At 33.8% G+C, this 27,836-nt stretch overlaps 4 protein-coding genes and 1 non-coding gene across 5 annotated transcripts; 1 reads left to right on the plus strand and 4 right to left on the minus strand.

The window, feature by feature from the left end:
- The first annotated feature begins 10,139 nt into the window (after positions 1 to 10,139).
- Positions 10,140 to 12,754, plus strand: LOC122579034 (ninja-family protein AFP3). The gene is made up of 2 exons (XM_043751118.1): positions 10,140 to 10,927; positions 12,118 to 12,754. The coding sequence occupies exons 1-2, from the start codon at positions 10,357 to 10,359 to the stop codon at positions 12,489 to 12,491; spliced, it is 945 nt and encodes a 314-aa protein (XP_043607053.1). The 5' UTR covers positions 10,140 to 10,356; the 3' UTR covers positions 12,492 to 12,754.
- Positions 12,755 to 13,423: 669 nt separating this feature from the next.
- TRNAC-GCA lies at positions 13,424 to 13,495 on the minus strand. Its single transcript has one exon. It is a non-coding gene; the product is annotated as a tRNA-Cys (tRNA).
- A 675-nt stretch (positions 13,496 to 14,170) lies between these two features.
- On the minus strand, positions 14,171 to 18,433 carry LOC122578268 (ABC transporter G family member STR-like). The gene is made up of 5 exons (XM_043750188.1): positions 17,873 to 18,433; positions 16,749 to 17,152; positions 16,486 to 16,665; positions 15,972 to 16,240; positions 14,171 to 15,887 (listed from the first exon to the last, which is right to left on the minus strand). The coding sequence occupies exons 1-5, from the start codon at positions 17,901 to 17,903 to the stop codon at positions 14,306 to 14,308; spliced, it is 2,466 nt and encodes an 821-aa protein (XP_043606123.1). The 5' UTR covers positions 17,904 to 18,433; the 3' UTR covers positions 14,171 to 14,305.
- Positions 18,434 to 18,517: 84 nt separating this feature from the next.
- Positions 18,518 to 22,002, minus strand: LOC122578267 (LRR receptor-like serine/threonine-protein kinase RPK2). The gene is made up of 2 exons (XM_043750187.1): positions 21,608 to 22,002; positions 18,518 to 20,812 (listed from the first exon to the last, which is right to left on the minus strand). Exons 1-2 carry the CDS (start codon positions 21,822 to 21,824, stop codon positions 18,687 to 18,689), a joined length of 2,343 nt encoding a protein of 780 aa, XP_043606122.1. The 5' UTR covers positions 21,825 to 22,002; the 3' UTR covers positions 18,518 to 18,686.
- A 1,294-nt stretch (positions 22,003 to 23,296) lies between these two features.
- On the minus strand, positions 23,297 to 27,802 carry LOC122578563 (probable inactive purple acid phosphatase 1). Its single transcript, XM_043750544.1, has 13 exons — positions 27,717 to 27,802; positions 27,371 to 27,550; positions 26,659 to 26,750; positions 26,503 to 26,569; positions 26,301 to 26,423; positions 26,125 to 26,217; positions 25,838 to 25,967; positions 25,604 to 25,685; positions 25,272 to 25,404; positions 24,987 to 25,192; positions 24,733 to 24,858; positions 24,335 to 24,644; positions 23,297 to 23,891 (listed from the first exon to the last, which is right to left on the minus strand). Exons 1-13 carry the CDS (start codon positions 27,717 to 27,719, stop codon positions 23,586 to 23,588), a joined length of 1,851 nt encoding a protein of 616 aa, XP_043606479.1. The 5' UTR covers positions 27,720 to 27,802; the 3' UTR covers positions 23,297 to 23,585.
- Between the last annotated feature and the right edge of the window lie 34 nt (positions 27,803 to 27,836).

The following is a 27,836-nucleotide window of genomic DNA, read 5'->3' on the forward strand; positions in this document are numbered from 1 at the left end:
ACCATTATTATTATTATTATTATTATTATTATTATTATTATTATTATTATTATTATTATTATCATTATTATTATTATTATTTCTTGTAAATCCTATTAATTTCTAATGTAAGTGATGTTTTTACTATTATTATTATTATTATTATTATTATTATTATTATTATTATTATTATTATTACTATTATTATTATTGTTATTATTATTATCATGGTTGTTGTTGTTGTTTTTTTTAATTACACAAAGTATTATTTAGGAATAAATAATTTTAAAAAGTACATTGATATTTCTTTTTGTAAATATTTACTTTTATTTTATAAAAGAATACTTTATTTTTTTAAAAAAACTATTGTAAATATTTATTTTTTATTAAAAACTATTAATCTATCAAATTATAGATCCATGATGATTTTATTTGTTTCATATTTATTTATTTTTTATATATAAAAAAAAAGTTAATCGGAAGCAGTACATTAATTTCATGTAAAGCATTGATAAATGTACTTTAAGTCTTGAATGGATACCATCACATGGAGTTGATTAAATTTGTTTTAAACTGATTCAAACCTTACATAGTAGTTGTACAGGTACTAATGCAATACAAGAAATTATGATATTTTTCCGGTTTACCGCTTTAAAAAAAAAATTGAAATTTTTTTTTTATAAAAGTAAAAACTCTGTACTAAAAATGATCTTTTATAAAATAAAATATTATTTTATTAATTTTATTTTTTATAAATAATAGTATTTGATATATTAATAGTTTTTAATAAAAAATAAATATTTACAATAATTTTTTTTTATAAAAATAAAGTTTTTTTTATAAAATAAATATAAATATTTATAAAAATATACCAATGTACTTTGTGTAATTAAAAAAACAACAATAACAACCATAATAATAATAATAATAATAATAATAATAATAATAATAATAATAATAATAATAATAATAATAATAATAATAATAATAATAATGGTTACATAAATGATACCTGGACTATCCATCATATTACTGGTTTCATACCTAAAACTTTAAAATTTACGGTAGTCATACCCTACTTTAACGGTCAAACAGACGCCCGTCAAGTCAGGTATCGTCCGAGTGAAAAATTGATAAGTTGGGGTATGATGAGAGTAATTTTAAAGTTATAGGTATGAAATTAGTAATATGGTGGATAGTCCAGGTACCATTTCAGTAAATAAACCTATAATAAATGTATAAGATGACATTGATTTGCAAAAGTATCGAAAGTATAAAATTATAAAAGTTTTTTTTTGACTTAATAAATAAATAAATAAGATGATTTATATTTGTCTTACAATAAATATAATAAATACTTTTTTAGTTAATCAAAGTAAGAAAGAGAAACCTAATCATTCACATTTACACATGTTACAAGACAGCCCATTACTTTTTCAGTAATTCATTTACACTTATTAATGTTTTTATCAGATTCTTTTATTGAAAAAATAAATAAAAGAAAAATTATTTGGTAGCTATAATAATATCTTTTCTTTTTCTTTTCATGGGAACATACTAAAGTTGTTCATTATAAAATATGCATTTTCACATAAACTTCTTAAATATATGTCACACAAACTTCTTTGTGACTCTCCCGACACAAACTTATCACAATTTCACTTCTAAACGTTATGTTAAATTTTTCTGTTCAGTTCATACTCTTCCTGGTATTTAAGAAATTAAGTGCATAAAAACATAATGTATCTTGCTATTTATGTGTGTGCTTATTTGAAACTCCAAATGAGATATGTAAATATAAGTTAAATAATATAACATAATATTGCAAACAACATATCAAGGTAATATCATTAAAATCTAATATATTGGTCCCGGCGCGATGTAGCGGCGGTAATGGCGACGATGATGGTGTGGTTATTGACATAAAAGTAATTTCATTGCGGTCGGAGATGTGATGAATTATTGCGTGGGATATGAAAGGGGGAGGAGTGAGACGAATTTTGAGTTTGGATTTTTGCTATATGTTTTTGCGTGAGAAGAGATAGAGGTTGAACTTTTTTAAAGGCATTTTAGTCACAGATTATAAAATAAAAATAAATATGTATTAAGATAGAGGATAAATATGTCATTTCAGGTTTTTAAAATTAAAGAGGGTGAAGAGGAGTTTATTTTACAAAGAAGTATTGAAGTGCCAACCGTTATGCTTTAACGATAAAACCAAAATAATAATAATAAATTAATAATAATGAACTACCGAAAAACAAAATGTCACCTAGCCATTTTGTTTCTTTGTCGTGTCCAAGACCCTTGTACAAAAGCCTTGTTTTTTAAAAGCTTCGTAAATAGAAAAGCTGGGCCTTTCTGTTGGGTAATTGGGTTATTTGCGTGGGCAGAATAAATAGCTAAAGCAATACGGCAATACATACACAAACTGACAAAAGAGTATAAAATAGAAGGCCCTATATCTTTGATGGCCACATCTCCACACGGGCCACATCTTAACATCGGTTCAAATTATTAAACCTTTTTGAGTTAAAAAAATGACTATAAATTTATTACTATTTATTATACGAGGGATAGTGTCTGCGTGTTGCGGCAGTGAGATGGTGGGGTGATAAGTCAAGTCATAGAGTACGATGGCCAAATGCTTTAACCGTTCGGGCTCTGCCCTCAGATTTATAAAATCGTCGAAAGTATATCGAATGAAATCTCTAATGAAAGAGCATGTAATTTTAAGAACACTCATACAATTTTTATAATTTATCGATATACACTATTTGAGATAAAGATTTTGAATGAATCAGAAAAATAAAATGATTTATGATGAAGAGAAAAAAAAATAAGTGGTTGAGATTTGAGGAGAGAGAAAAATGAATTGCTGAGATTTAAAGGTATTATAGGTACATTAGATAGATGTTTAAATTAGTGTATAAAAAATAATGGTAATTTAGGTAGTTCAATTACTTATTTGAGATTTGAAAAAAATGACAAAATGCTTTATAAGATAGTATTAGATATACATTAATATTTGTTTTATTTTACCTAAAACCTATATATACATTCTTATAAAAGTTGTCCAAGTTAAATTACTTAAAGTTTATCTATTTTTTTTTTATATAAAAGAGTGCTATATCTTTTAATATGAAGATAGATGATCAAAAACTCACTCTTATGAGTTTTATAAATATGCTTATTGTTTGTCAACTTGTTTTTTTTTTTTTTTTTCCAAAATAATAATGTAATTTTGCAACAATATGATCTGATGACTAGTATACATATTTGATTCTAACAAAGGTCCTAAAACCTACATTATTGTAATACAGAACCATCCCCGATAAGATGTAACAAAACTCTTGAAAAGTTGAAAAAATTAACACACTAAAGTTTGGCCAATGATTGTAAGGCTGCTAGCCCAACATTTTCGGTCCTACCTACGATATTGAGTTCGATCCTTAAAGATGATAGGTCTTGTGGTTTTTCCATTCGAATACTTGTAACGGTCCATAGTCAACATCTCGTTAAGATACATGTAAGGCTTCACTATTATACGATGAGATTTTCCTGATGTCATATCTCGTATAAACGTTTGGAAAAAAAAACACTAAAGTTTGGAAATTCTGATGGGTATCAATCTGAATCGTCAAAAGTAAGATATGTGTAAAAGCAAACAATGGCCAAGAAGTATGCATCATGATAAGAGACCCTCGTGTCGAATGACCCAATACCTAACCATTCTTAAAACGACAACTATACATATGTTTTTAACAAAAGGTATATGCTCTCATTAATGATTTTTTGTTCGAGTACTTCATTGAAGATGAGTAAGTCCTAGATTGAAATATGAATGTGAATAATCACTATGTTGGAATATTATTTTATAACTGCTGGATTGGTTTAGTAAATTTTATCATTCAAATTATACTAGTGCTATTTTGAGAAAAAAGGAATAAATATAATTATTTTACCACAAAATAAGTATCTATATCTATATAAAAAAAATAACATATATATTTAGATAGTAGACATTTAATTGTTGCATATTTATAATGGCAAGATTAAGATATATATTTCTCTTGTTTTTTTTCTTATATTTACAGATCTACTTTAATAAAAAAAAAAAAATTCTAATAGTTATGAAAAACAAAATTGGTGTGTTAACGTTATTTTATAGTAAAGTGTTTACAGTTTAATGTAGAAAAATAGATATTTATTTTGAAACAGAAAAATAATTAGTTAGTTTAGAAAGAATAGAGTACTAGCTAGAAAAAGGAAAAGGAAAAAGACGTAGAGAGGTAGGACAAGGCGATAAATGAAAGAAGCAAGGTGTCAGTAGAGGCTTGGTTTTGAATAGTATTGGTAATTTAACACGTCGTCTATGTCATTGCTCCCCTGAATGGGTTGTTTACACGTGTTTTATACCAGAAAATAAAAAAGTCACTGTTAGAGGACAACTTTTCATTTGTATATTGCATAGTTTGGCAAAAAGGAGACTTGTCCTTATTTCTTGGAGACACGTACTTCAACAATTGGAAATAATTAATTGAGTAAATTACACTTTTCGTCCCTGAAGTTGTCACGTTTTTTACTTTTCATCCCTTAAGTGAAAAAAATACAATTTTGACTTTAAAGTTGGCAGATTTTTTCAATCATCGTCCCTCGCCAAACGTCGTTAAGTTTCAGCCGTTAAGTCGGACATGTGCAAAACACGTGAAAGACCGAAACTGCAAAAAATGACAAGTTCAGGGACAAAAACTGAAATTTACTTTTCTGTTGTCATCATCTTCATCTTCTCCGGCTGACTTTCGTCGGAAAATTTGCCGGAAAACTTAAAATGCCGATATCTAACTCGTTTCTTCGAATTAGACCACGAAACCACCACCAAACTTTTCAAAATTAATTTTCGCACGAATCCTAACCAAAAGATTTCAGATTCAACACTTGCCGGAAAACTCAAAATACCCATAACATGGATTTTGAGCAATATTTCTGTACGATTTAGCTTGTTCCAAGAATGCAATATTTATGTTTTCGCAAATAAGTCCATGTTAGATTAAGTGTACGTGCTCCTCACTGAGATACCAATGGTGTGCCTCATTTATTATTTCATAAGCCCTGCACCAAAAAGAAAAGTACAAAATGGGGAGAGACGTTCATGTGGGTTCGGTTTTTGTTAATGAGGCAAAGACATAAGATCGAAAAATTAGAAATATATACAAAGAGGGAGCAAAGAGGGACGAAAGGACCAGGAGGCCTAACAAGCCCTTGCAACTCAAATCTTTTGGTTATCATTCGTGCGGAAATTAATTTTGAGAAGTTTGGTGGTGGTTTCGTGGTCTAATTCGAAGAAACTAGTGAGATATCGGCATTTTAAGTTTTCTGACGAATTTTTCGACGAAAGTTAGCCGGAGAAGATGAAGATGATGACAACAGAAAACTAAATTTCAGTTTTCGTCCCTGAACTTGTCATTTTTTGCAGTTTCAGTCCCTCACGTGTTTTGCACGTGTCCGACTTAACGGCTGAAACTTAACGACGTTTGGCGAGGGACGATGATTGAAAAAATCTGCCAACTTTAAGGTCAAAATTGTAATTTTTCAGTTAAGGGACGAAAAGTAAAAAACGTGTCAACTTCAGGGACGAAAAGTGTAATTTATTTTAATTAATTTTAGTCAAATGTCTTCTTTATAAACGTAAACAAGTTGTTGAGTCTTTTTAAATTTATGTGTAACAGAAACACACAATGATAAAGCATTTGTCCAAAACTGGAGGACAATATTAATTTGGACTTCATTGAACATCTTAGAATAAGCGAAAACCACTTAATTAACCGAAAATATAATTTAGATAAAAAAAACTCCATAAAATAAATATAAGAGTATTGTTTCTTTTCAACAGCCAGCACCAACATTGGCTTAGGTGGTCTAACGACGAAAGCTTATCGTTTAACAGGTCCAACCCAGTGCGGGCCTAGTTGTAAACATCAGAGATGTCAAATCATAAGGCAATCGAACCCCCGTCTTGTGAGTATAATTTGAGTGTCTTGCCATGCGGACGGTGATCACTAGTATTCAATGACTTTCGGACTTTCTGTTAACTTATATTTTTAAAATATAATTTAGAGTAAATTACACTATTCGTCTATGAAGTTGGCAGCTTTTACACTTTTCGTCCTTAACGTTTAAAAATAACAATTTTAACCTTAAAGTTGGCAACATTTTGCAATCAAGGTCTTTCCCCTAGACGCCGTTCTTTTTATTTGCCATTAACGTACGCACTTGCTAAACACGTGAGAGTATTAATGTCATTTCGTTGTTACACATGAGGGACTAAAAGTGAATAACATGACATGTTTAGTGACGAAAATTGCAAAAACGTGTAATTTCTCTAAAAACACAAACCTTGATATTCTTATAAAATTCCTATTACTTTTTCCTTTCATCTTTTTCAGGTTTTTGTTCATGCAACACACAGCACCACCAAAACCACCATCATCAATAAATTATGATACATACCATATAAATACATATTTTCTTATTAACTTCCAAATCTTTTTTATTTAAACATCCACATACATATTTGATATTTCTTTATTAACTTCCGCTTCTTTTCTAAATTTTTTTTTATCAAAAATCAAAAGATTTGAAACCCAAAAGATAATATATACATACAGCCACCTACTTCACCGGAAAAACCGTTGTGTTGAACCTCGCTGTAAAACAGTCGGCCACCACATCAACCATCACCACCAAACACCCCCTCCCAGTTGTTGGAGTAGCACCAACAGCAGCGTCCCGCCACCGCGATGCCGCCACTTCTTTCCCTATCATCTTATGTGTTATCAAAACTCATAACCTACTGCCACCACCTCAGATCAAAACAAAACCTACCAACAAAACACTTTCATTTTAGATATATGCTTCTTCACACACACACACACACACACACATATATATAAGATTTAGATATAGATTAGGTATGGTTTTCCGGCTTGTGTCGGCTGTGAGTTTGTGATTGTGGCTGAAATTCAAACTAAGACACTTTATGTATAAGAAATAAACTACCTGCTCTTCTTTTCGAATTCGAAGTCACCACCGCAATTATCTGCTCTCTTTTACTCCGATGACAATATGGTCGTCCAATTTTTTGAATTTTTATTTTCAGATTTCGATATATCTACATGACTTCTATCTAACTATCTATCTATGGATTGATATAATGAAAAAGATTAGACTTTTTGTAACTTTCGTCCCTAAATATGTCACAATTTTCACTTTTAGTCCCTCAGGTGTAACAAGAAAATGACATTAATGCCCTCACGTGTTAAGCACGTGCGTACATTAACGGCAAAAAATGAACGCCGTCTAGGGGAAGGACCTTGATTGCAAAATGTTGCCAACTTTAAGGTTAAAACTGTAACTTTTAAACGTTAAGGATGAAAAATGCAAAAGCTACCGACTTCAAGGACAAAAAGTACATTTAATATACTTAACTTATTTTAAGTATAATATTATACACTTATGATGATTTTTTTTTATAACTTTATACACATATGTAGATTAACATAATAATAATACTTAACAGATGTATAGTTAATAAGAATCAAGTATATTTAGTGATTATTTAAAGAGAATTTACTTGCATACACTACAACTTATCTATAACACTATATAAAAGAGCAACTCTTTTTTTTTTAAATCTCAATTAAAGAATTAAAGTCTATAAAATATGTCTGTTATTTGTTCATTAATTTAAACATCTTTACCTAATATACCTATAATACAATTAATAAATTAATTTACAATATAAATCTATGCATCCTTAAAATAACTACACTACCTTCTATAACATCAATTACTTTTAAATTCACCATCATTGCCGCTGCTACTTGTCGCTGCCACCACCATCACCGCCGCATTGCGTAATATGACTCGGAACTCATAACACAGAGGCATATATGCTCAATCTAGAATTTAGAGTAAGAGTGAAAGATTTGTTCACCTTGTCTATCTTGTACCTTTGTTATAAGTTAAAACAAAATTAATAAAAGATTATCATTTAAGTTTGAAATCATTAATAACATTATTCGGTTTCAAAATTTTGTTTACCTAGTATTTATGTCAAAACCCATTCTTTTGTTAACAAAGAAAATAGAAAATGTTAGCATATGAAAATCTGCATCTTTTTATCATTTAATCAACAACAACAAAACAAAGATTTTACCCAAATTTTAAGGAGGATACGGGAAAAGTAAGTTGTAAACAGTTTTACCTTTACCAAAAGGTAGAACTGTTTCTATAAGGACTAGTCCCTCTATGTTTGGGTATAGATAAGATTCTATACATCTTAGCTCCCCCGTACTCCGCTCAGAGATTGAGGGGGTGTTTGGTATGGTAGAATGAAAATGAGAGAAAGGGAATGAGAAAGATTTTCCCTGTTTGTTTGCGACGAAGAAAGGGAATGAGAAAGGAGAAAAGAGAATCAATTTCATTCTCTCCATTCTCTACAAATTGTAGAGAATGGGTGAGAATGAAAAATTTTTTTTTTTTTTTTTGAAGATGTTATATGTAATAAATGTATTATTATTTAAAATTTTATTTTATATATATATATTCATTCTCTGTGGGTACCAAACAACGGAATTCATTCTTTTCTCCAAATACTCATTTTCTTTCTCACTATTTTCATTTTCTATTACATTTCCATTCTCTATGATTCTCTCATACCAAACACCCCCTGAGTCTTTTTGATTAAATATTAAAAAATGCATATGACTTTTCAAATGTTGATACTTTTATTTTTTTTCTTCCCTCTTTTAGATACCATTCAAGATTGAGTCTTGTTTTTATTGGTGACTAGCACGGTACCCGCGCAATGCGGCAGTGGTTGTGGCGACAAGGTGTGGTGGTGGAGGCGACTGTTGGTGGTGGAGGTGACGTCGAGTGGTGTAGATAATTGATGTAAAGGTAATTGGTGTAAAAGGTTAATTGAGATATTTTGGATAAGACTGATATTGTAATTTAATCATTAATGGTATTATAGATAATTACTTCATAACATTTAAAGAGAGAGTTGTTTTATTTATTAAATGATATAAAAGTATAGATCAGGTGTATAAGAGAATTAAGATTAAGAAATAAGAGTATTTTGAGTATAAAAAAATGCTGAATTTCTTAAAATAGAAGAGATCAATATGTTTTATAATTTTTATTGGTGATAATGATTAAAATAATAAGAGATGCCGATGATTTTTATTATTTACTTATAAAATATATATTTTGACGTTTTGTATTATCGTTTTATTTGTACCGAGACATATATTTGATTTACTTATTCACATATAGTATACGAAATATAACTTATGTACAACACAAGTAACAAATATTAAATGAAACGATCATCAATGATTTTAAAGTTTGTGATGATCAATCAAGACCCAACGTGTCACCACTACTCTCTTGTCTCTGCCACATGTCCTTTCTTAATGTCCCTGCCTACCTTCAAAAGGGTATTATTGTCCATTCATTGATACTACTGTTAGGTTTCCAAAGGTCATCCTTGTAAATTCAAAAATGAACAAAACAACCCATTACCTTGTTGGCATTTCCCTAATGAACCATAGATGTAGTCAATATGTATGCTAGGCCTTACAAACTAACCTACATGAACACATTATCACGTAGAAATGTATTTGCAACTTGCGGCGTAGTTGATATCTTGATTAAGGAGTCAAATAATTTATCAAACCTAAACAAGTATCGAAATATCCTCTTGATTATAATGTAAAGTTTTCAAAATTTATAATTATACGTTTTTTAAAATAAAATATTAATTATAACAAAAATTGTTTATGTATTTGAATTCCTTAAAAACCAAAGACATATTCTTTCTCGACTCAAACTGAACACTTGAATTCTTAGTGTCGTCGTAAACAAGCATGGAGTTTCAACAACTCTAATAAGATCCAACAAACAATGCCAATATAACAAATCATGAATCAAGCAAACACAATCATAGATAACATGAAGGACCCATATGGTAAACTTGATAAAACCTCTTCTTTGATTGTCCTGTGTTTTCATTTCCCTTCCCCACGAATCTCTTCCTGATTTGCTATCTCTTTCTCTGTTTTTTCTCCCACAAAATCTCTCTCCTATATCTTAAATTAATTCACCATTGTTCCGGTGTTTTACTGTTTTTCACTTTTAGTCCTTCTCTTTTCAATCTCTTATCATTTTTAATCCCAATTCCAAGCTCAAACAATATGCAACTTAAAATGAAGTTTCTCCATCTGTTTTTTTTAAAATCAGATCATCAATTACTTCAATCTGATTACACTTGAATAAAAATCCGATCTTTATTTATTTCTTGGAAAAAAAATTATGAGTGAAGAAAAAACAAGTAATGAGATGGAAAATCTATCTTTACAAGCAAAAAACAGATGCCCAAGAGATTTATTACAAAGATTTACAATACCCATATCCGGAATCGGAGCCCCGAGAAGTTCCTACCCGGATGAGGATCCGGGTTCGGGTGATGAAATTGAACTGAATCTCGGGTTGTCATTAGGTGGAAGATTTGGTGTAGATAAAGGAGGTAATAGCAAATTGATAAGGTCATCATCAATTGCTACAATTTTGCCTGTGGTAAGAAACGAAGACGTTTTGGATAGTTTAAAGAATCCTGGTTCGGGTCCAGGTCGGGCTTATTCGGGTCTTGTACGGACTTCTTCTTTGCCGGTGGAAACAGAGGAAGAATGGAGAAAAAGAAAAGATCTTCAGAGCTTGAGAAGGCTTGCAGCGAAACGACGTCGTTCGGAGAAACAAAGAAATGTGACTAAAGGTGAGCGAGATGATTATGTGGCAGCTATGGGTCGGGTTGGGTCTTCTCCTGGACCTTGTTTCGGGTCTGATAAATGGTCAGAGTTTGACGCTAGAAGTCGTCAACGTCAAGGTACTGAAATACTCTTTCGTCCCTCCGTCCGTTTTAATATAACGCACTTATTACAGCGCGACACTTATTTTATAATTTAAATATATCTTTTATCGAAAGAGGTTGCATGTAGACAAGTATTTTTGGACGGTGGACTAACAATATTTGGTATGGACACATTTTGTTTTCGGGTTGGTTTCTCATACTTTATGCAATGGTGTTTGTACTTTCATTAATCTACCGATAAATTAAAATAGGATTGAGATGTTTTTAAAACGACACGTCGCGTAATCTTTGATTGATACGTGACCTTTTTATTTATTTATTTTATTAAAAGTTATAATTAAACTCTACCTCTCGGCTTATAGATACAAAACACGTTATAACCTTATTTGATTTATCGTATTTTCATTAATAAAATTGTCTCTTTGTATTTCTCATATCCGAAATCACAGGGCTATTTGTTGTCATCTACTATGCTTACAAGTTTCAATTTTAATGTGATTGTTAAAATTTAAGGAAAATCTAAAACTTTAACTAAACATATACTCTGATATTTATCATTACTGTTTATTATAATTTAGCTTCAATCATCGGTTTACTTTAAACACATTTTATTTTATACTCACGAATCATGTATGTGACATATTCAAATTTCTTTATGATATGGGGGTTTTCCACAATGTGGTTTCTTCCTGGGGGTCACAGGTTTGAATCCTGTCGCATGCAAATGTGGTGAGGGGCATTAGCAATGCTATACCCATCTAACACATGGAGAGCAAACACTTTAGGGCATTGCCAGGAGTCGAACCGGCATGGGCGCATCCGCGTAGGGGATGTTAGCCATTTATCCATTGCTGCCTTTCAAAAAAATAATCCATATATCTACCATACATCGTACGGGTATTAGGACTAGTACAATATATACAAGGTGTGTTTATTTCGTGACATGTTATGAGCTTATTTATATATGTTGTCCTAAAATATTAATTGTTGGGTTAATAAGTTGTCAATTTTTCCAGGGTTTAGATTGATTGAATTAAGTTGGAATTTTGTTAACTATGTCTTTGTTTTGCCATGACAAACTACGAGTATAAGTAGTCCATGAAGTATGTGAGCTTATTAGTAACATTTTAGTGTGTTTTCGAGATATGTTGGTTTTGTATTCGTAGTACTTGAAGTTTAGCTAATTAGTGTTAGAACCAATTCAGGATCAAGTGGCAGTGTTGGCCAAACAAGCACGTTGCTACAAGAACGAAAGAACAAGATTAGTAGTGGTTTGTCAAGAAAAAACGAATCACCAATTGGTATGGAGCGAGAGAGCCAAGATAAGACTCGGATGAAAGAGATTGGGTCGGATTCAGTAGAGGAGATGCCTTGTGTTTTCACTCAAGGAGATGGTCCTGATGGAAGGGTGATCGAAGGAATTTTATACAAGTATGGCAAGGGCGAAAAAGTGAAGATAATGTGTGTTTGTCATGGAAGCTTTTTGTCACCGGCGGAGTTTGTGAAACATGCTGGTGGAACCGACATTGCTCACCCTTTGAAACACATTGTAGTTAAAGCTAGTCCCTCATTATCATGAAGGATGGTGATGATGTTTATTGATCGATCGGATCGAGCTGCCATTATTGGAATCTTGATTCCTTGATCACTGTTTTCTATTACGAGTAACATGTTTGTTTGTATAGTGTTATTAATTACTGTATTATTATGGATGATCGATGGATATATGAATGCAAAGTGAGAGAGCTCGAGAGGCTTGGATGATGAATAATCCATCCATCCGCAAATATACGGAGCTTGTTAGTTTATTGATGTTGAGAATGAAAATTAACATTTCCTTTGTTTTGTATGTGTTCATACATCACACTTTCGACCACAAATCGGTATACAATTTCTTTCCCTTCTTATTACGAGTATTAATTTTCTTTTGTTGGCGTGTTTTTAACAGTTTTTGTTGGTGGATAGTTCTTGCTATCAAAAATATTAAAAGTATGATGGTTAGTAATATAGTATGAAGGTTTTAGGTAAAATAAAACAATTATTAAAGTAAAATAAATAAAACAATAGGTTTTTCTTCAGTGATAATTACCGTGCATCATGAAAATTATCGTACATAAATTGTTTTGTGAATTTTCGTGCATCAATTTAACAATGATTTAAGGGTTAAGATCTTGTCTTATTTGTTTTACTTTAATACGAGTACTTGTTTTACAATACCCAACCCTATCGCATGAATATGAATCCTAGAGAATCAATTGATATGCGGTGTCGATAATAGCTTATTAAATTTTGAAAAGTAATAAAAGAAATATCATAACAAATTAACAACATTATTAAATAGATAATTTGGTTACGAGTATTATTTAATTTTATTCAAGCCCCCAAACCATGTTTATTATAAGTCGTTTTGGATACCGTTGCCAGAATAAAGAATGAGTATGTAGATATTACACGAGTACCTTTCAAAAAAAAAATTGTTGCACAAGTTTGGGGAAAAAAAAATAATTGAAAAGGGCCCAACCGGGTTCGAACCGGTGACCTCTTGATCTGCAGTCAAATGCTCTACCACTGAGCTATGGACCCTTATTGTTATATTTTCGATTGCTCTTAATTAATACGTTTATAATACTCCAACTGTAACGATGAATTTGTAGTAATCTTAATATAAGGAGAAGTTATAACATACGAGTACTTTTTACTGAATAATAGAATCAATTTTAACATTAATTTACATTTTTCTTTTCTATAAACAAAGAAATTAATATACATTTATAGCTTTACATGAAAAGAACAATCTCACCCAATGCTTAACTTAAACAAAAATATTATGCTTTCAAACTTTTTAACTTTTAAAAATAAATCTTCTCAATATTTTAAACATTTCACCATTTAATTGAAAAAACTACAATGTGTTATAAATGATCCTTTTTTCTTTAAGGAAATACTATAGTTTTAATATAAGTGCATGTACATCTTTTAAATTAAGTTTATTTTTGAAACACGATGTAGGTCTATAAGAAACTTCGGTTTACAAAGAAATCAAACTTCAATTTAACATAAATAAAAATATTACATTTTCATGCATTTAAGTTATAAAAGGAATCTCCATAATTATAATTTTCAACCATTTAAGTAAAAAATCTACAATATGTTATTAAGAACCTCAGTAGTACACAAGAACTGGTTTTAATTAAGTATGCTTATGCAATCCTAAATATAGTGGGCTACCACTTATAAGAGAAGAAAAACATGTAAAACTAAACAAACATCTTCTATGTATTTTTTATTTAATAAGTAGATAAAACAATATCGTTACCTCACGTTAGTTAATTAACGTGTTATATATATATATATAATAGATATAGATAAAACTATAAAACATGAAGTTCTCGATCACTTCCTCTCGTTCTTGGAATAGAATCTGAGAACAACGTAGAACAACAGCCGATACAAGACTCCCCAAGCCAACAGGATCCCGATATCGTACCATACGTTTTCCCATTTTATATCCATCGATTTCAACACGTCTTCTCCCCTCAACAAACAACCGGGCCCGAGCTTTGAGGGGTCTTTAATCTTGACTTCACCGAGGGGACCTGGTGATAGCTCCGAGAAGTCTCCCGTGTAACAGTGGTTGCTTTTGAACTCGTTCACCAACAATGCCTCGAAAGGATACTTGATAGCCGATATGTAATGGAGCCACAGCCAATAGGGGGGTATGTGTGACGCTTTCAAGAAGAAACCACAAGTCAAGAAAAAGAGAGCCGTGGTGGCTATGACCACTGCGTAGCCAGTGATGTAACTCGGTACTAGTGCGCTCACAAGCATAACGTAGGCGTTTGTGGTGATGAGCGACGAGTATAGTATGACCCAAAAGTGGAACAGGTTGCTGTGTAGTCTGAGGATGAATTGTGTGATGGCGGCGAATGTGAACCCTTGGATTGCAAAAAAGGGAAGGTAAACGATGAGAGATGCTATGACATAAGAGGATGCACGATATGCGTTGTGGGAAGTCTCGCGGATGAATATGAACCGTTCTTGGATGAAAGTAGGGACAGCGTCGTTGGATGAAAAGAAAACAAGACAAACTGCGAAAATGTAGAAGTTTAGAAGACGGTTGATTGTTTTAAAGTCATAATCGTTTAGTTTCTCGAATAGAGAAGCTAGAATGAGACCCATAACAGTTAATACGATCTCACGAGAAAGAAACAGTTCAGGGGTCCGAATCACATTTAGTCCAGTTCGCCATGAGAGGACCATTACTTCACGTATCCACGGGTTTGCAAACTTCGGTCCCAGGTCAGGCTTATCAAGAACCTCCGGTTCTAAAGCGTTTTCATATGATACGTATGACTCTGAAGCCGGGCTGAATACTTGAGGAGTCTTGATACGGTGGCGGTTTATGCTTGGTGTAACTCCGACTGGAGTCTGGCCAGGGGTGATCATACCCCTTGCAGGAGTCCATGATGGTGCACGTTGTGGAGTACCTTTCACACCGTGGTATAACCATACGGAGAAATCTTTGTAGAATTGTGAAGCTAAACGTGGATGATACACTCCGCTTTGCATGTGCATCGGGGTGTGGGCGACTTTACGCTCCCGAGAGTTATCAAACTCGTCATCAGACTCATTCTCATGATAATCAAATGTATTGGAATTGGCTCCAGAGGTTGTGTTGCCACTCTGAAACTGAATGCTTCGAAGGGCGATGTGTTTTTGGTTGTTTGGAGTTTTTCCATGTGGACCTTTAGGTGTTGCTTTCGGCTTGGGAACCGGAGTCTGAGCTACCGGATCTGGCTTGAGCCCGTCACGTTGGTACATCACGAGAGGGTCGAGACCAATGGTGGACTCATCGTATTCCTTGATCACATCTAAGAGGTATTCAAGATTGTTTTCATTTTCAGGCACGGGTCTTTGGAATCCCTCAAGATGTGCAGATAACCCATTCGGGCTACCTAGATATATCAACCTCCCCCTGTCACACCCATCGATAATTCACATCAGCGGATCTAGAAGAAGAAGAAAACCAACAGTTTAAATGAAGGGAAATATCGCTTGCCTTGCTAAAACTGTGATCCGATCAAGAAGCATTTGAATCCGAAATGAAGGCTGATGGATCGTCATAAGAACTATGCTCCCACTACGAGCTATATCCTTAACTTTCTCAACAACACTAAATGCACTAGTAGAATCAAGCCCTGATGTCGGTTCATCCAGAAACAAAAGTGACGGTTTGTGGATTATGTCGATCCCAATCGACACCCTACGCCTCTCCCCGCCGGAAACACCTCTTCTTCCTTCATCACCAATATATGTATGTGCAGTGCTCTACATTTATCAAACATAGGTCAGTTTATAACAAATAAAATACGTTAAGCAATATACTAGTTCTCTCAATCATGGTGTCTGAATATAATTAGTGTATATTGATAATAATTAAATTTGGACTGACATGAAACTGTGTATCAAACTGTATGTGTTAAATATCTTCACTCAAAAATAGATACCATATAATCAAAAGTCAAAACAAACTTTTTTTTATTAAGAAAAAAAGAGGTATGGAGATTTCATACAGTTAAGCCCAGCTGGTCCAGCAACTCGATGACCCGCTTTTTCTTCTCCAATCGGGATAACGAAGGTGGAAGACGAACTTCTGCAGCAAACATGAACGTCTCGAAAACTGTCAACATAGCAAAGAGTTGATCGTCTTGCATAACATAAGACGATACCATCTTCATGTAGCTAGCTGTTACCTGTACCAATTAAAACAAACTTAAGTAAGAAATACAAGATCCAAATTAAATACTCATCCGGTCCTTATAAAGTGGGTATTTACCGGCTTGCCATCAATCCGGACGGATCCTTCAAGGCTTCCTTGAGCAATCCGGCCCGCCAGTGCATCAAGAAAGGTTGACTTTCCAGCACCACTAGGACCCATGATTGCCATAATTTCACCTCTCACGGCCTGTCCCGATATATCATGTAAAAGATAAGCTTCTTTTGTAATCCAAACACCATCTTTCTTCTGCTTCTTCATCACACTATATGATAGGTTGCTGAACTCAAGGCCATGGCCTGGTTCAAGTTTGTGAGTTGTTTGGCCCACACCCTTGATGGACTTGGCTTTCGTTTTGTCCAAATCGAGCAGCGTCTCAAGGCTCCGATTGCTATCAGTTCTAGCATATCTCGTCCCCATCTTGGAAAGAAACAGTCTTTTCGACTTGTTTTGTTTCTTTAAAGCTTTCAAATTCAAGAATAGAGAATGATAGATTTATAACTACAAGAGAATAGATGCTGGAAGTAAAGACAAAACTGATTTGGAAGGCGGCAAAGCTTAAGATACATTTCTTTGATAGTGCCGTAAGACATGGCTGGATTTTGTTTCATGTGATAAATCTAAGACATCTGGTTTTACATAAAGACGGTTTCTGTGACCCGAACCTGGAAACAATTTGGCTCTAAAAAACTCGTAGTTTGACTTTAAACTTTTATTATAATTCAATGATAAACAGTTATTGCATTGCATACAATAACAAAAATTATATGTTAACATAAGAATCTAAAATATCTGAATCAAATGATTTAAATTTTATGAATGGTGAGTGCACTTTGATGGACTTTCAACCAGTTTGGCCAGTTTTTACTTTACTTATTTTTCTGTTTTTCCCATTTGACCCATCAGAGATAGAAGTATAACTCATTTACTCAGAATTGTATCAAGAATCTATTTGAATGTTTCTACTGTATTATTTAAGACAGTTTGCAACAAAGTGGGAATACATGGCATAAAAGTAATCAAATGTATCTCTAGTGTGAAAAACAAGTGATAGGTTAACAATCATTAAACATGGATTTCAGGAGAAAAGAAGTTATAATTAGCAATGTACAAGGAAAGTGTATCGTTGCAGGAAAGTGAAAATACACTGGAGTTGCAAGGAAGAAGAGAAGAGAGGAAAAAACCTGTTGCATGATTTTCAAGACACGTGCTCATTGTTCGCGTCTTTCATCAATGCTGACAATCGTTTGACATGAATATACTCAGAGCAGGATACCACATACAGAGAGGTTTTCAGAACTGAGAAATTATTAATTAAAAAATGTTTGTTCATATGTCATTTGTCTTTTTAACTCTTTCAGCCTCTTTAAGATCTTCTAGCTCAGAACTGTAACTTTTAGGTCGAAGATTAGACCAAGCCCTTTCAGCTGCAAGCTCTGCTTTTACACACCGCTCAAAGTTAGACAGTGGTGGGGTTCCCTTTAAGCATCTGCAGGAAAGCTCAAATAGATAATGCTCGAACACCTTTTATTTGCTATCTATTTTAGATCCATTATGACAACTTTCAGTACAGGACGAATTACCCAGTGTAGTCTAGTAGCAACGTTGAATGTCTAAGCATAGATACGGTGCCTGAAGACTTCAGGAGCCATATAACTGTCCATGATTAAAGTTGACATATAATTAGACAGGCATGATGTGACTAATACCACAGACTATCCTTTTGCGATCATTCCGTTGACATGAATTTTGGACCCTGATAAGTTTGCTTAGTCCAAAGTCTCCAAACTTAAGGTCAGAATTGGAGTTGACTTCAAGATTCAGATAAATCAATGAAATCATAACCATTTACACATTGAATTTCATATAGATGATTTCATATCAGTACACTCTATCATTTACACGCCAAAATTACTAAAATTTGAGAAATTACTAATAAATGTTGCACTAACTCATCAGATATGCACTAAAAACTAACATAAATGAAGAACCAGTAAGTCAACAATCGCTAGCAGGTTGAATTTGCCTCAGTTTCCGAACGACTTGTCTCATGGTAGGTCTCCCAGTGACGGAATCTGCACTGCAAAGCAACCCCAAGTGCAACAACTCCAAAAGAACGTCTTCTGGACCTGCTTCCCATAATCCGGCAGAGAAAACCTCCTTTTGCCGCCCTTCTCGCCGAAGCATTAACGCCCATGAGACTATGGTGTAACCATTTCTCTGAGTCGAAAAAGACTTGTCTAAAGCTCTCTTGTCGGATATCAACTCAAGAAGCACTACTCCATAGCTGTACACATCTGCCTTTTCAGATGCCCGGCATGTCAATGCGTATTCTGGTGCCACGTATCCAAACGTTCCGGCAACACCTGTGGTTACGTGCGTCTCAAAGTCATCTAGAAGACGAGCTAACCCAAAATCTGCCAAGTACGCATTGAAATTTTCGTCTAGTAGAATGTTACTCGGCTTAACATCACGGTGGATTATTCGTGGCCTACATTGATCATGCAAAAAGTAAAGCGCATTAGCGACATCGAGAGCAATCTTGTGAAGAACTTTCAATCCCTTATCCCTAGCAGGTCTTTCAAGGATGAACCTTTCCAAATTTCCTCCAGGAAGATAGTTGTAGATAAGGAACATCTCCGATGTACTAGCATAATATCCAATTAAAGTAACAAGATTGGGATGCCGGATTCTTCCGAGACTCCGAATTTCAGCGTTGAACTGAGGAACCCCTTGGCACATTTCAACTGTAAGTCGTTTTACAGCTACGGTGGTTCCAGAAGAGATCTCTGCCCGGTAAGTCGATCCAAAACCACCACTACCAATACAGTTTCTTGAAGTAAAATTTCCGGTTGCTTCAACGACGGAGTCTAAAGTCAACCGTACCCCTATCTCCTTGAAAACCACAACTGGTTCCTGTTGACCATGAGGACGAGCAGGAGGACGAGAAGGAAGCGAGGTTAAGGCAACCTCTGATGTTGGTTTCCTTTTTCTAAAGTACAGATAAACAATAACAAGAGCTACCAGAATCACGACAATGATTGATGGAACTATAATCAGTATTAGCTCAAAAGAACTCATACCCTTCTTTTTTCCACCAGAATCTGATGATACTGTGCTGTTTAGCGACTCAAAACCCACAGGCCATGGTTCTTGTGGTGGGATAGATGACAAAGCAAAGTACTGGCAACGATGAAGTAAAGGGTTACCAATAATGCTTTTACAGTTCACCGCATCACGATCTATCTTTATTGATCCAGAAAAATTATTGAAAGAAAAGTTGAACTTCAGACGAGACTCAAGATTGAAAAAACCAGAAGGGATTTCCCCAGATAATCTGTTGTTGTTGAGAAGAAGAACCGTCAGGTTTCTAAGATGAACAAGACTCTTAGGAATATGACCTGAAATCTTGTTCTTTGATGCATCCAAGAACTTCAGGCATTCCCAGTTCACACCAACATTTGAGGAAATTCCACCAGATATGATGTTGTTGCTCACATTTATGAATAATCCCTTTAAATCACTGCAGTTTATCGACGGATTATCACGAAATAAACCTCTTGAGAGCTTGTTTCCACCGGCTTGAAATGCATAATCGATCTGCTTCACCTTTTTTTCATGTGATCTTAATCTGGATACTATGGGAAGCAATGGGACTGAGCCTGTGAAATTATTGTCACTAAAATCATGGATCATAGCAATCGTAAATTGGGATAAGGGAAGACGACTTTCAACTCGAGTTTTATGAGCAAAATGGAAGAGATAAACATCGCCTTGATCAAATTGTTCCAAGTTGTTTAAACTCCCACAAGGAATATTCTTGAATTCAGGAATGGATCCAAACATGAGATTTCTGCTAACATCAAACACTGTCATACAACGGACCAGAAGATTTCCATCAAGAACTCCACTGATTCTGTTCGAGCTAACATTAAGAAAATAAACATTCTGGCAATTTTCAAAAACACCCGAGATTTCTCCTTTCAGATGATTAGCAGCTAAATTCACCATGCTTAAACTTCGACATTTTCCCCAGATTTTAGGAAACTCACCATCAAGATTCGAACTTGGTGCCCAAATTAGCTTCAAAGTAGGCAACATTGTAACTTCCGAAGGAATTGAGCCTGAAAAAAAGTTACCATCTTTATGATCGTCTATAAAGTCGGAAGACAAAACAAGAACCGATAGCTTAACACATTTCCCGATACTTGAGGGGATAACACCCACAAGACTGTTTCTAGAAACATCTAAAATTTCAAGCACACGAAGGTTCCCAAGCTCAAAAGGAAGACCACCAAAAAATCTATTAGAAAAGAGCAACATTGTTTTTATATTCTTGCACTTCCCGAAACTTTTAGGAATCTTGCCATTCAAGAAATTGCCCGAAAAATCAACATGCTCAAGAAAATCACACCTCCTCCAAAAATCACCCTGTAATGACCCGGTAAATCGATTTAAGGAGAAATTAATAACTTTTAACTTCACAAAATTCCCAAGAAAATCAGGAACAAACCCTCCAAGCCTATTTCCAGCAAGATTCAAAACACTTAGATCCTTACATTCTGACAATGTACTAGAAATTTCTCCAAATAACCTATTGAACCCAATATTAACAACTTGCAAATTCTTCAAACTAGTAAAATTTATCACAGATAAATTTGCAGTGATCAAATTCCCTTCAAAATCAATCACTTCAAGATTCTTTAACCCGAAAATCGAACTTGGCAAAGCACCTCTAAACCGATTAAATGGCAATGATAAAACCCTAAGTTCTGAAAAATTCCCAAACACATTCAACAGTTTCCCACCTATAAATTTACCTTTTTCTAACACGGAACAATTCCTAACAATCCCAAAACCATGCAATGCAAAATGAGAGTATTTATTACTAAAGCAAGAGCCAGAATGAGCAAAGTTACCTCCTGAGATTCTTAACTCAGAAACCCTGCCACGTGAGTTGCACGTGACTCCATACCAAGAACACTGATTTGTGCTTTCTGATTTCCAGCTTGAAAGCATATTATGTGGGTCAAAAATGGCCTTTTTCAGCTCCAAGAGTTGACTTTTCTCTAAAAAGTCGCCAGCTTTTGCAGAAACTATACACAAGGATAACAAAATGAGAACAATTCTTGCCATTGCAGACACACCCCACTTGATTTTCTTAATATATGGAAGCCCAGATATAAGAATGTAAACTTAATGATATTTGTGTGTTGGAAATTAAATACAATTGATAAAGACTTCTGCTTGGGAGAAATTTTTGATAGTTTGAATTTTATGGTGTTTTGGTTCTTCTGTTATGGGTGTGTGTGATAGAAATAACTATAGTCGGTGTTGTAGGGTCAGGGCTGGGACCCACAGAGTGTGATGTTAGACAGTCAAGAGTCAACATGGCGGCCATGTGTGGATTTTATATCAGTGGTGAAGAAGGAGCAACCTATGAATAATTAGCTTGTTGACAAGTCAGTAGTAGTCCATGTGGGTTTCCTAAAGTGACGTGTACAGTTGTGGGATCACATTTGTTGAATGACTTCTTCACTTTTTAGTCTACTACTCGTACTTTTTTTAGTCTTTGAGAAAATGTACATTTGTTGTATGTGATTGTCACACATACAATGAACATGATTTGAGAATTTGTAATATACAATGCAGATAATCAAACTTCGATATATACTATGATAATTCATGTAAAGTTGTTTATATTTTAAAATATTAATCCTTTGAAAAAAAAGATCAATACTTAAATGGGATTAGTAGTTCAAAATGTAAACAACTTCACTCGAATTATCATAATGTGTATCGGACTTTACCTATGCATTGTATGTAATGAACTTTTAAATCTTGTGCATTATATGTATTCGACTAATCAAAAACTTACAAGTGGCAGCTTATGTGATTGACACATATACCCCGAATATATATACAATACATATGGTTTGAAAGTTCATTACATATAATGCACATGATTAAGTTTCATATATACAATGACAAACTATGTAAAGCTGCTTACATTTTGAAGTATTAATCCCTATTTAAATCAACTAAACATTTTGTTTTGGATAACGAGAAACATGCATATTTATATCATCTACATTCAGTACTTTTAGTTTTCTCACACTTGTGACTCTTTACTTGGCAAGTCAAATTGGTGATGCACAATAATATTATGACTTCAAGGTATGTGAATATAGTTTTTTAAGTGTTACATTTTTATACAAAAAGACTTAGCGACGCAACTTATCATCCGATTGGTTTTTATTTCCATGTATCATCAGTATATAAAAAGAATCATGATCCCATAATTTTTTTTAAAAAGATTAGGGTATGGAAATTGAGCCAAAAGATTAGGATATGGAAATTGAGCCAAGTTGTTGTGATGGTGACGGTGAAAGAAAATAAATGAAGGGAAAAATATGTGACTGAAATTTATTATATGATTTTCAATGTCTAAATGTATTAAGCTAAAAATAAATAATTGACGGTTATTTTTATTTATTAAGTCAAAAAAAGAATATGAAATCCGATTAAATACATTAAATTTTTAATTATTAAGTCTATTAAGTAAAAAAAAAAACAGCACGTAAGTCTACTTGGGAAGAGGAAAATAATATCAAAAAGCTATAACAGTTTGTTTCCAAACACTCAAATTAAGAATCAAAATGTCAACCGAATGTTTTAACATTATGCAACTAGTCTAGCTTTAAATCATTCTATCTCTTCATCATACTATACTGGATCCACAGGTACAATCAAATGCCATACTTTAAAAGATCGCTTTATATAAAGCTTGTGCTCGGAAAAATAGAGGCCAACTGAGAATTGTACACTCAAAAAACATAATTAAACAGATAAGGTAGTAATTTGAAGTCAAATGTCCGTTGAAGCATAAGTTTGAGGCTAAGTTGCCAGAGTTTTGGTTGGGCAACTATCAACTGTGCAGGCCAAGATATCTTTGTAATCTCTAGATATTGTAAAGGAGTCGTGAACGTTACCATTACTGCTCTTCTTGTATTCGAACAGAAGGTTAGAATGGTCAAAAGCTGTGAGTTTTAAGAACCCATAATCGACATCTTTCACTAGACTCCAAGTAGTGTTAATGTTGGCGAAATTCGAAAGACTTGCTCCTCCACCTCCTGCCACCACATGGATTGTCCCGTTCAAGCTTCCCTTGTAAGTGTGCTTCTCGTTACTCGTACAAGTATTCTGATCATAGAAACGGATTTAAATAATGTTTAAATTACGGTTTTGCCCTGTATTAAGATTTTTCTAACAAAGGGCTTCATGACAACCAGGTAGCTTTACCCAAGTTTCCGAACCTCGGAAACATTGCTAATTTTGGCTTTAAATGTCTTAGCTGACAATTATGCCTAAAGTGCTCAACTTTTCAAACCATTGTTCTGTGGTTTTTGACGTGAAAATACAAAAAGAACACTGCACTTTGATGAAACAGTACGAGGGTCTTTTTACATATAATTTCTATCGTGTCTTTTGGCATTTTCACAAAATGGTGGTTATTTGCAATGAAAAACCAACTACTAATGGTAAAACTCCAATTGCTCCTTTTTTCTGTCCAATAAAGTATCTAAGACGATAACTAGAATTGTATTCAAGTTAATTAGATTTATTCGTGTGCAAAACTGAAGTACCTCATAAATAGGACAAGTTCTTTCATAATTGTGTGCGTGACCATAAATGGCTATATCAACTTTGTACTTCTGCCAGAGCTTTTGAAGACTCTCTCTCCCCATAGGTTCCCCAAAAGCTCCATCCGTGGCATAGAACGAAGTAGATGAGTAACCGAGCACACGATGTGCAAGAAATATAAGCCACGGTTGCTTTTGTCTATCTACAGATGCAAAACACTGCTCAATGAACTTATACTGTTCAGTTTCCTCTCTCCAGTCATGTTCGGTATCAGCAATACAAAATCTGAACATTCCATAATCTGTAGAGTACCTATAGCAAACCAACTCAGTTTTTATTACACTAAAGTTTTAGGATTACATAGAATTTTCTGTACCCGAAAATACTTAACATAGCTCACCAAAATTTAGCTCGGTTTTCAGCAGGAACATAAAACATAGTCTCAGCCAAAACACCACATTCTCCTCCTGAATCGTTGTTCTCATAATAAGACCCTGAGTTGGGCCAGTCACGCTCGTGATTACCACTGCCAAACATTTTGGAATATTACAGTGGTCTGAACTATGGTTTCTAAAAACTGAAATGTCCAAATACCATGCTCGGTTTTCTGGGTTTTTAAGCAAGAATCATATCATTGATCATAAGAAAACATACCTAGCTATCATATAAGGTACTGCAGAGGCAATTGGCTCCACTTGTTCAGTAAATTGATCCCATTGTGAGAGATACCCATTGGCATAACAGATATCTCCAATGTGGAAGACTATGTCATAGCTCTTCAAGTCTCCAATAAGTTGTTTGGTTGTGTTAAGTGAACCGTGTTGATAATTATTGTAGTCGTTTGACCCATCAGCTTCATCCTTCATAAATTAACATCGTACTAAGATTAACCAAATAATCAGAAAACAGCTAAACTAAAATTTTGAAACAGTAACCTACCTTTCCCATATCTCCAAAAATGATCACACGTTGTAAAGAGGCTTGACCAGGGTATGGAGATGATCTGAACTGGTTAACTGTGCTCCAAATAACCGAACCGTTCAAAAGCTTGTGGCCTAGTTTGTAGGTGTACCTGCACGATGAAGATTGACAAAAAGGAGTTGATACAGATACATCCTGTGAAAGTTGCAAATTCCCGTTTTTGTGTCCCATCAGAAGTGCAATGTTTCGTTTTTGATAACTTCTTAACCCAAAGTTACTTAAATGTCCATTGTTGCTATTTCAAGAATGTTCCATTTTTGACATTAAACAGGAAACATTGTATAACATACATTGAGTTGGGCCACAGATCTTTCAAGAATCCCGTATGAATGAATCCAGGATCACGCCAACCAACAGTTCGTGCAGGTGCTCCTGCATGCGATCATAACCTAATCAGATCAAGCATAAATTTATTTCTCAAAAAAGAATTGTAAGGAAATAGAAATTGCTTTTTCCATTCTTAACATTGTAGTTTAGGGGATCAAAGTAACATCAGGTTTTACGTATGCAGATGATTTACATACCACACAGGTTGCTTCTGTCAATAGTCAGTGTCGAAGCAAAAGAACGTTGCTTCTCCTCGCCTTTACGACCCCATTCAACAAAAGGTTCCGCTGCATCAATTCCATATCCACTCGTCCATGTTACAGTCATCTAAAATGCATATAAGAATTTATACATTTTACATGTTGGGACAAATGTCTTAAAGAACTATTTGAATGTACACTACACACTCTGTAAGGTGATTACCAATATGCTATTTTCTATAGTAAACGAACCAAAACATAAGGTGATGTGAAAGTAAACTTACTTCATTCCAAGTCTTTCCTTGTGCTAAACGAGGGTAATTTGGTGCATTTGGACTTGCAAAAGCAACCGAGTTTGAAACTGCCACAAGTTTTGGCTGTTACACAAGCAATTTAAACCACTAGTTAGGGATTTAGAGGAGAAACTTGGAATAAAAGAGGAATGATAGCAAAAGCGAACCTTTGATAATCCACCAGAAAACAATCCAAAAGAGAAGTCAGATCTTTGGTTTATCAATCGAAACTTCAATGATGCTTTTCCTGTGTCTTTGTAGTTAGGAGTGCTATAATTGGCATACTGGAACTAATAAAAGAAACGACATTTCGTTTAACCATAGCACTTTCTCAATACACAAGCAATGAAGGCATGAAAATCAACAAACCTTAATAGGTGAAGTACATAATAATGGTGGAGCCACCATCGAACTGCCAGGGGTGCACGTTGAAGCACTAAAAACAGTGAAAATAAGAGCTTTAAGAAAACATTCGGGTAAAACACTAAATATATGTTGAGAAAACCATTGCTACATGTTAACTACCTGAAATTGGCAGGCGAGAATACTCCAACCCAGTCATCAACTGATGGGTTTGGATTGTGCAATGTTAAAGTCAACCATTCAGAGGTTTGACCCTGGAACATAGTTTAAGCATCAACATTCACACACAAAATAAAATTAATTGACAGGAATACAAAAATTAACACCTTATGTATATAATTAACAAAAAGGCAAATTATTTAGCAGCGAATTAAACTTTACAGCCTTTGCTAGTTTGCTATTGTATGTACATACTTACAAACTTCCTTTTGGACATATTAAACTTCACCCGGTCACATGTCTATTTTATGACGTGGATGTCAACATTACATGAGGTCAGATACATACATAGCAAAAGGGAGGGAATATGTAGTATGTACCAAACAAGGCCATACGCAACATATACTAGTGACATATTACATTCTGCCCAAGTGCCCAGTCTTCAACTATCAGTATACAATTATCGTATATGGCAAGAAGTTGTTGTGTACATATCATCTCGCATATCAGAGGATGTAAAGTTCAAGAATACATGGTAAAATAACTTGCACTAATCAAATTAGGCTACACAATATATACAAGAAACCAAACATGTATCCTAACTATACGATCATAATAATTCGAATAGTATAACTTTATAAATTCCGTTCAAAAAAGATAACTTTATAAATTGAATGGATAGACTAATCAAACATTAAATAATATCTACAGTTACCTTTAATCCAAGAACCAAAGGAGATGCTTTAGCATAAGCAGCATCATTAAGAGCAAAAACAGTCTCATGTATTGAAATCTTTGAAAATGGTTGATCATGTGATGACACACTTCCAATGATATACAGACCCCATAAAGCTATTCCCAATCTTAACAAAATAATTTGCATACTCCCTTTTCCCTAAAAGCAAAATTTACATATAATTAGCTAAAAAATATATATAATCTTTACAACACAAGATAAATTAATTAATAAGAAGAATGGATCTTGTTTATTACCCAGATAATGAAATTAAACACGGAACTTAAAATTGAGAAAGAAATAAAGTAACAAGTTAAGGGAATACCATTATAATGTTTGAGGTGTGATTAGTCCATTAATGAACTCTATATAAGAATGGGCTCATATATATATATAGAGAGAGAGGGTGTGATGATGAATAGGGGAAGTGTAAGTAAATACAAGC

Source organism: Erigeron canadensis, chromosome 8 (genome assembly GCF_010389155.1).
Source record: "Erigeron canadensis isolate Cc75 chromosome 8, C_canadensis_v1, whole genome shotgun sequence".
Lineage (NCBI taxonomy): Eukaryota > Viridiplantae > Streptophyta > Magnoliopsida > Asterales > Asteraceae > Erigeron > Erigeron canadensis.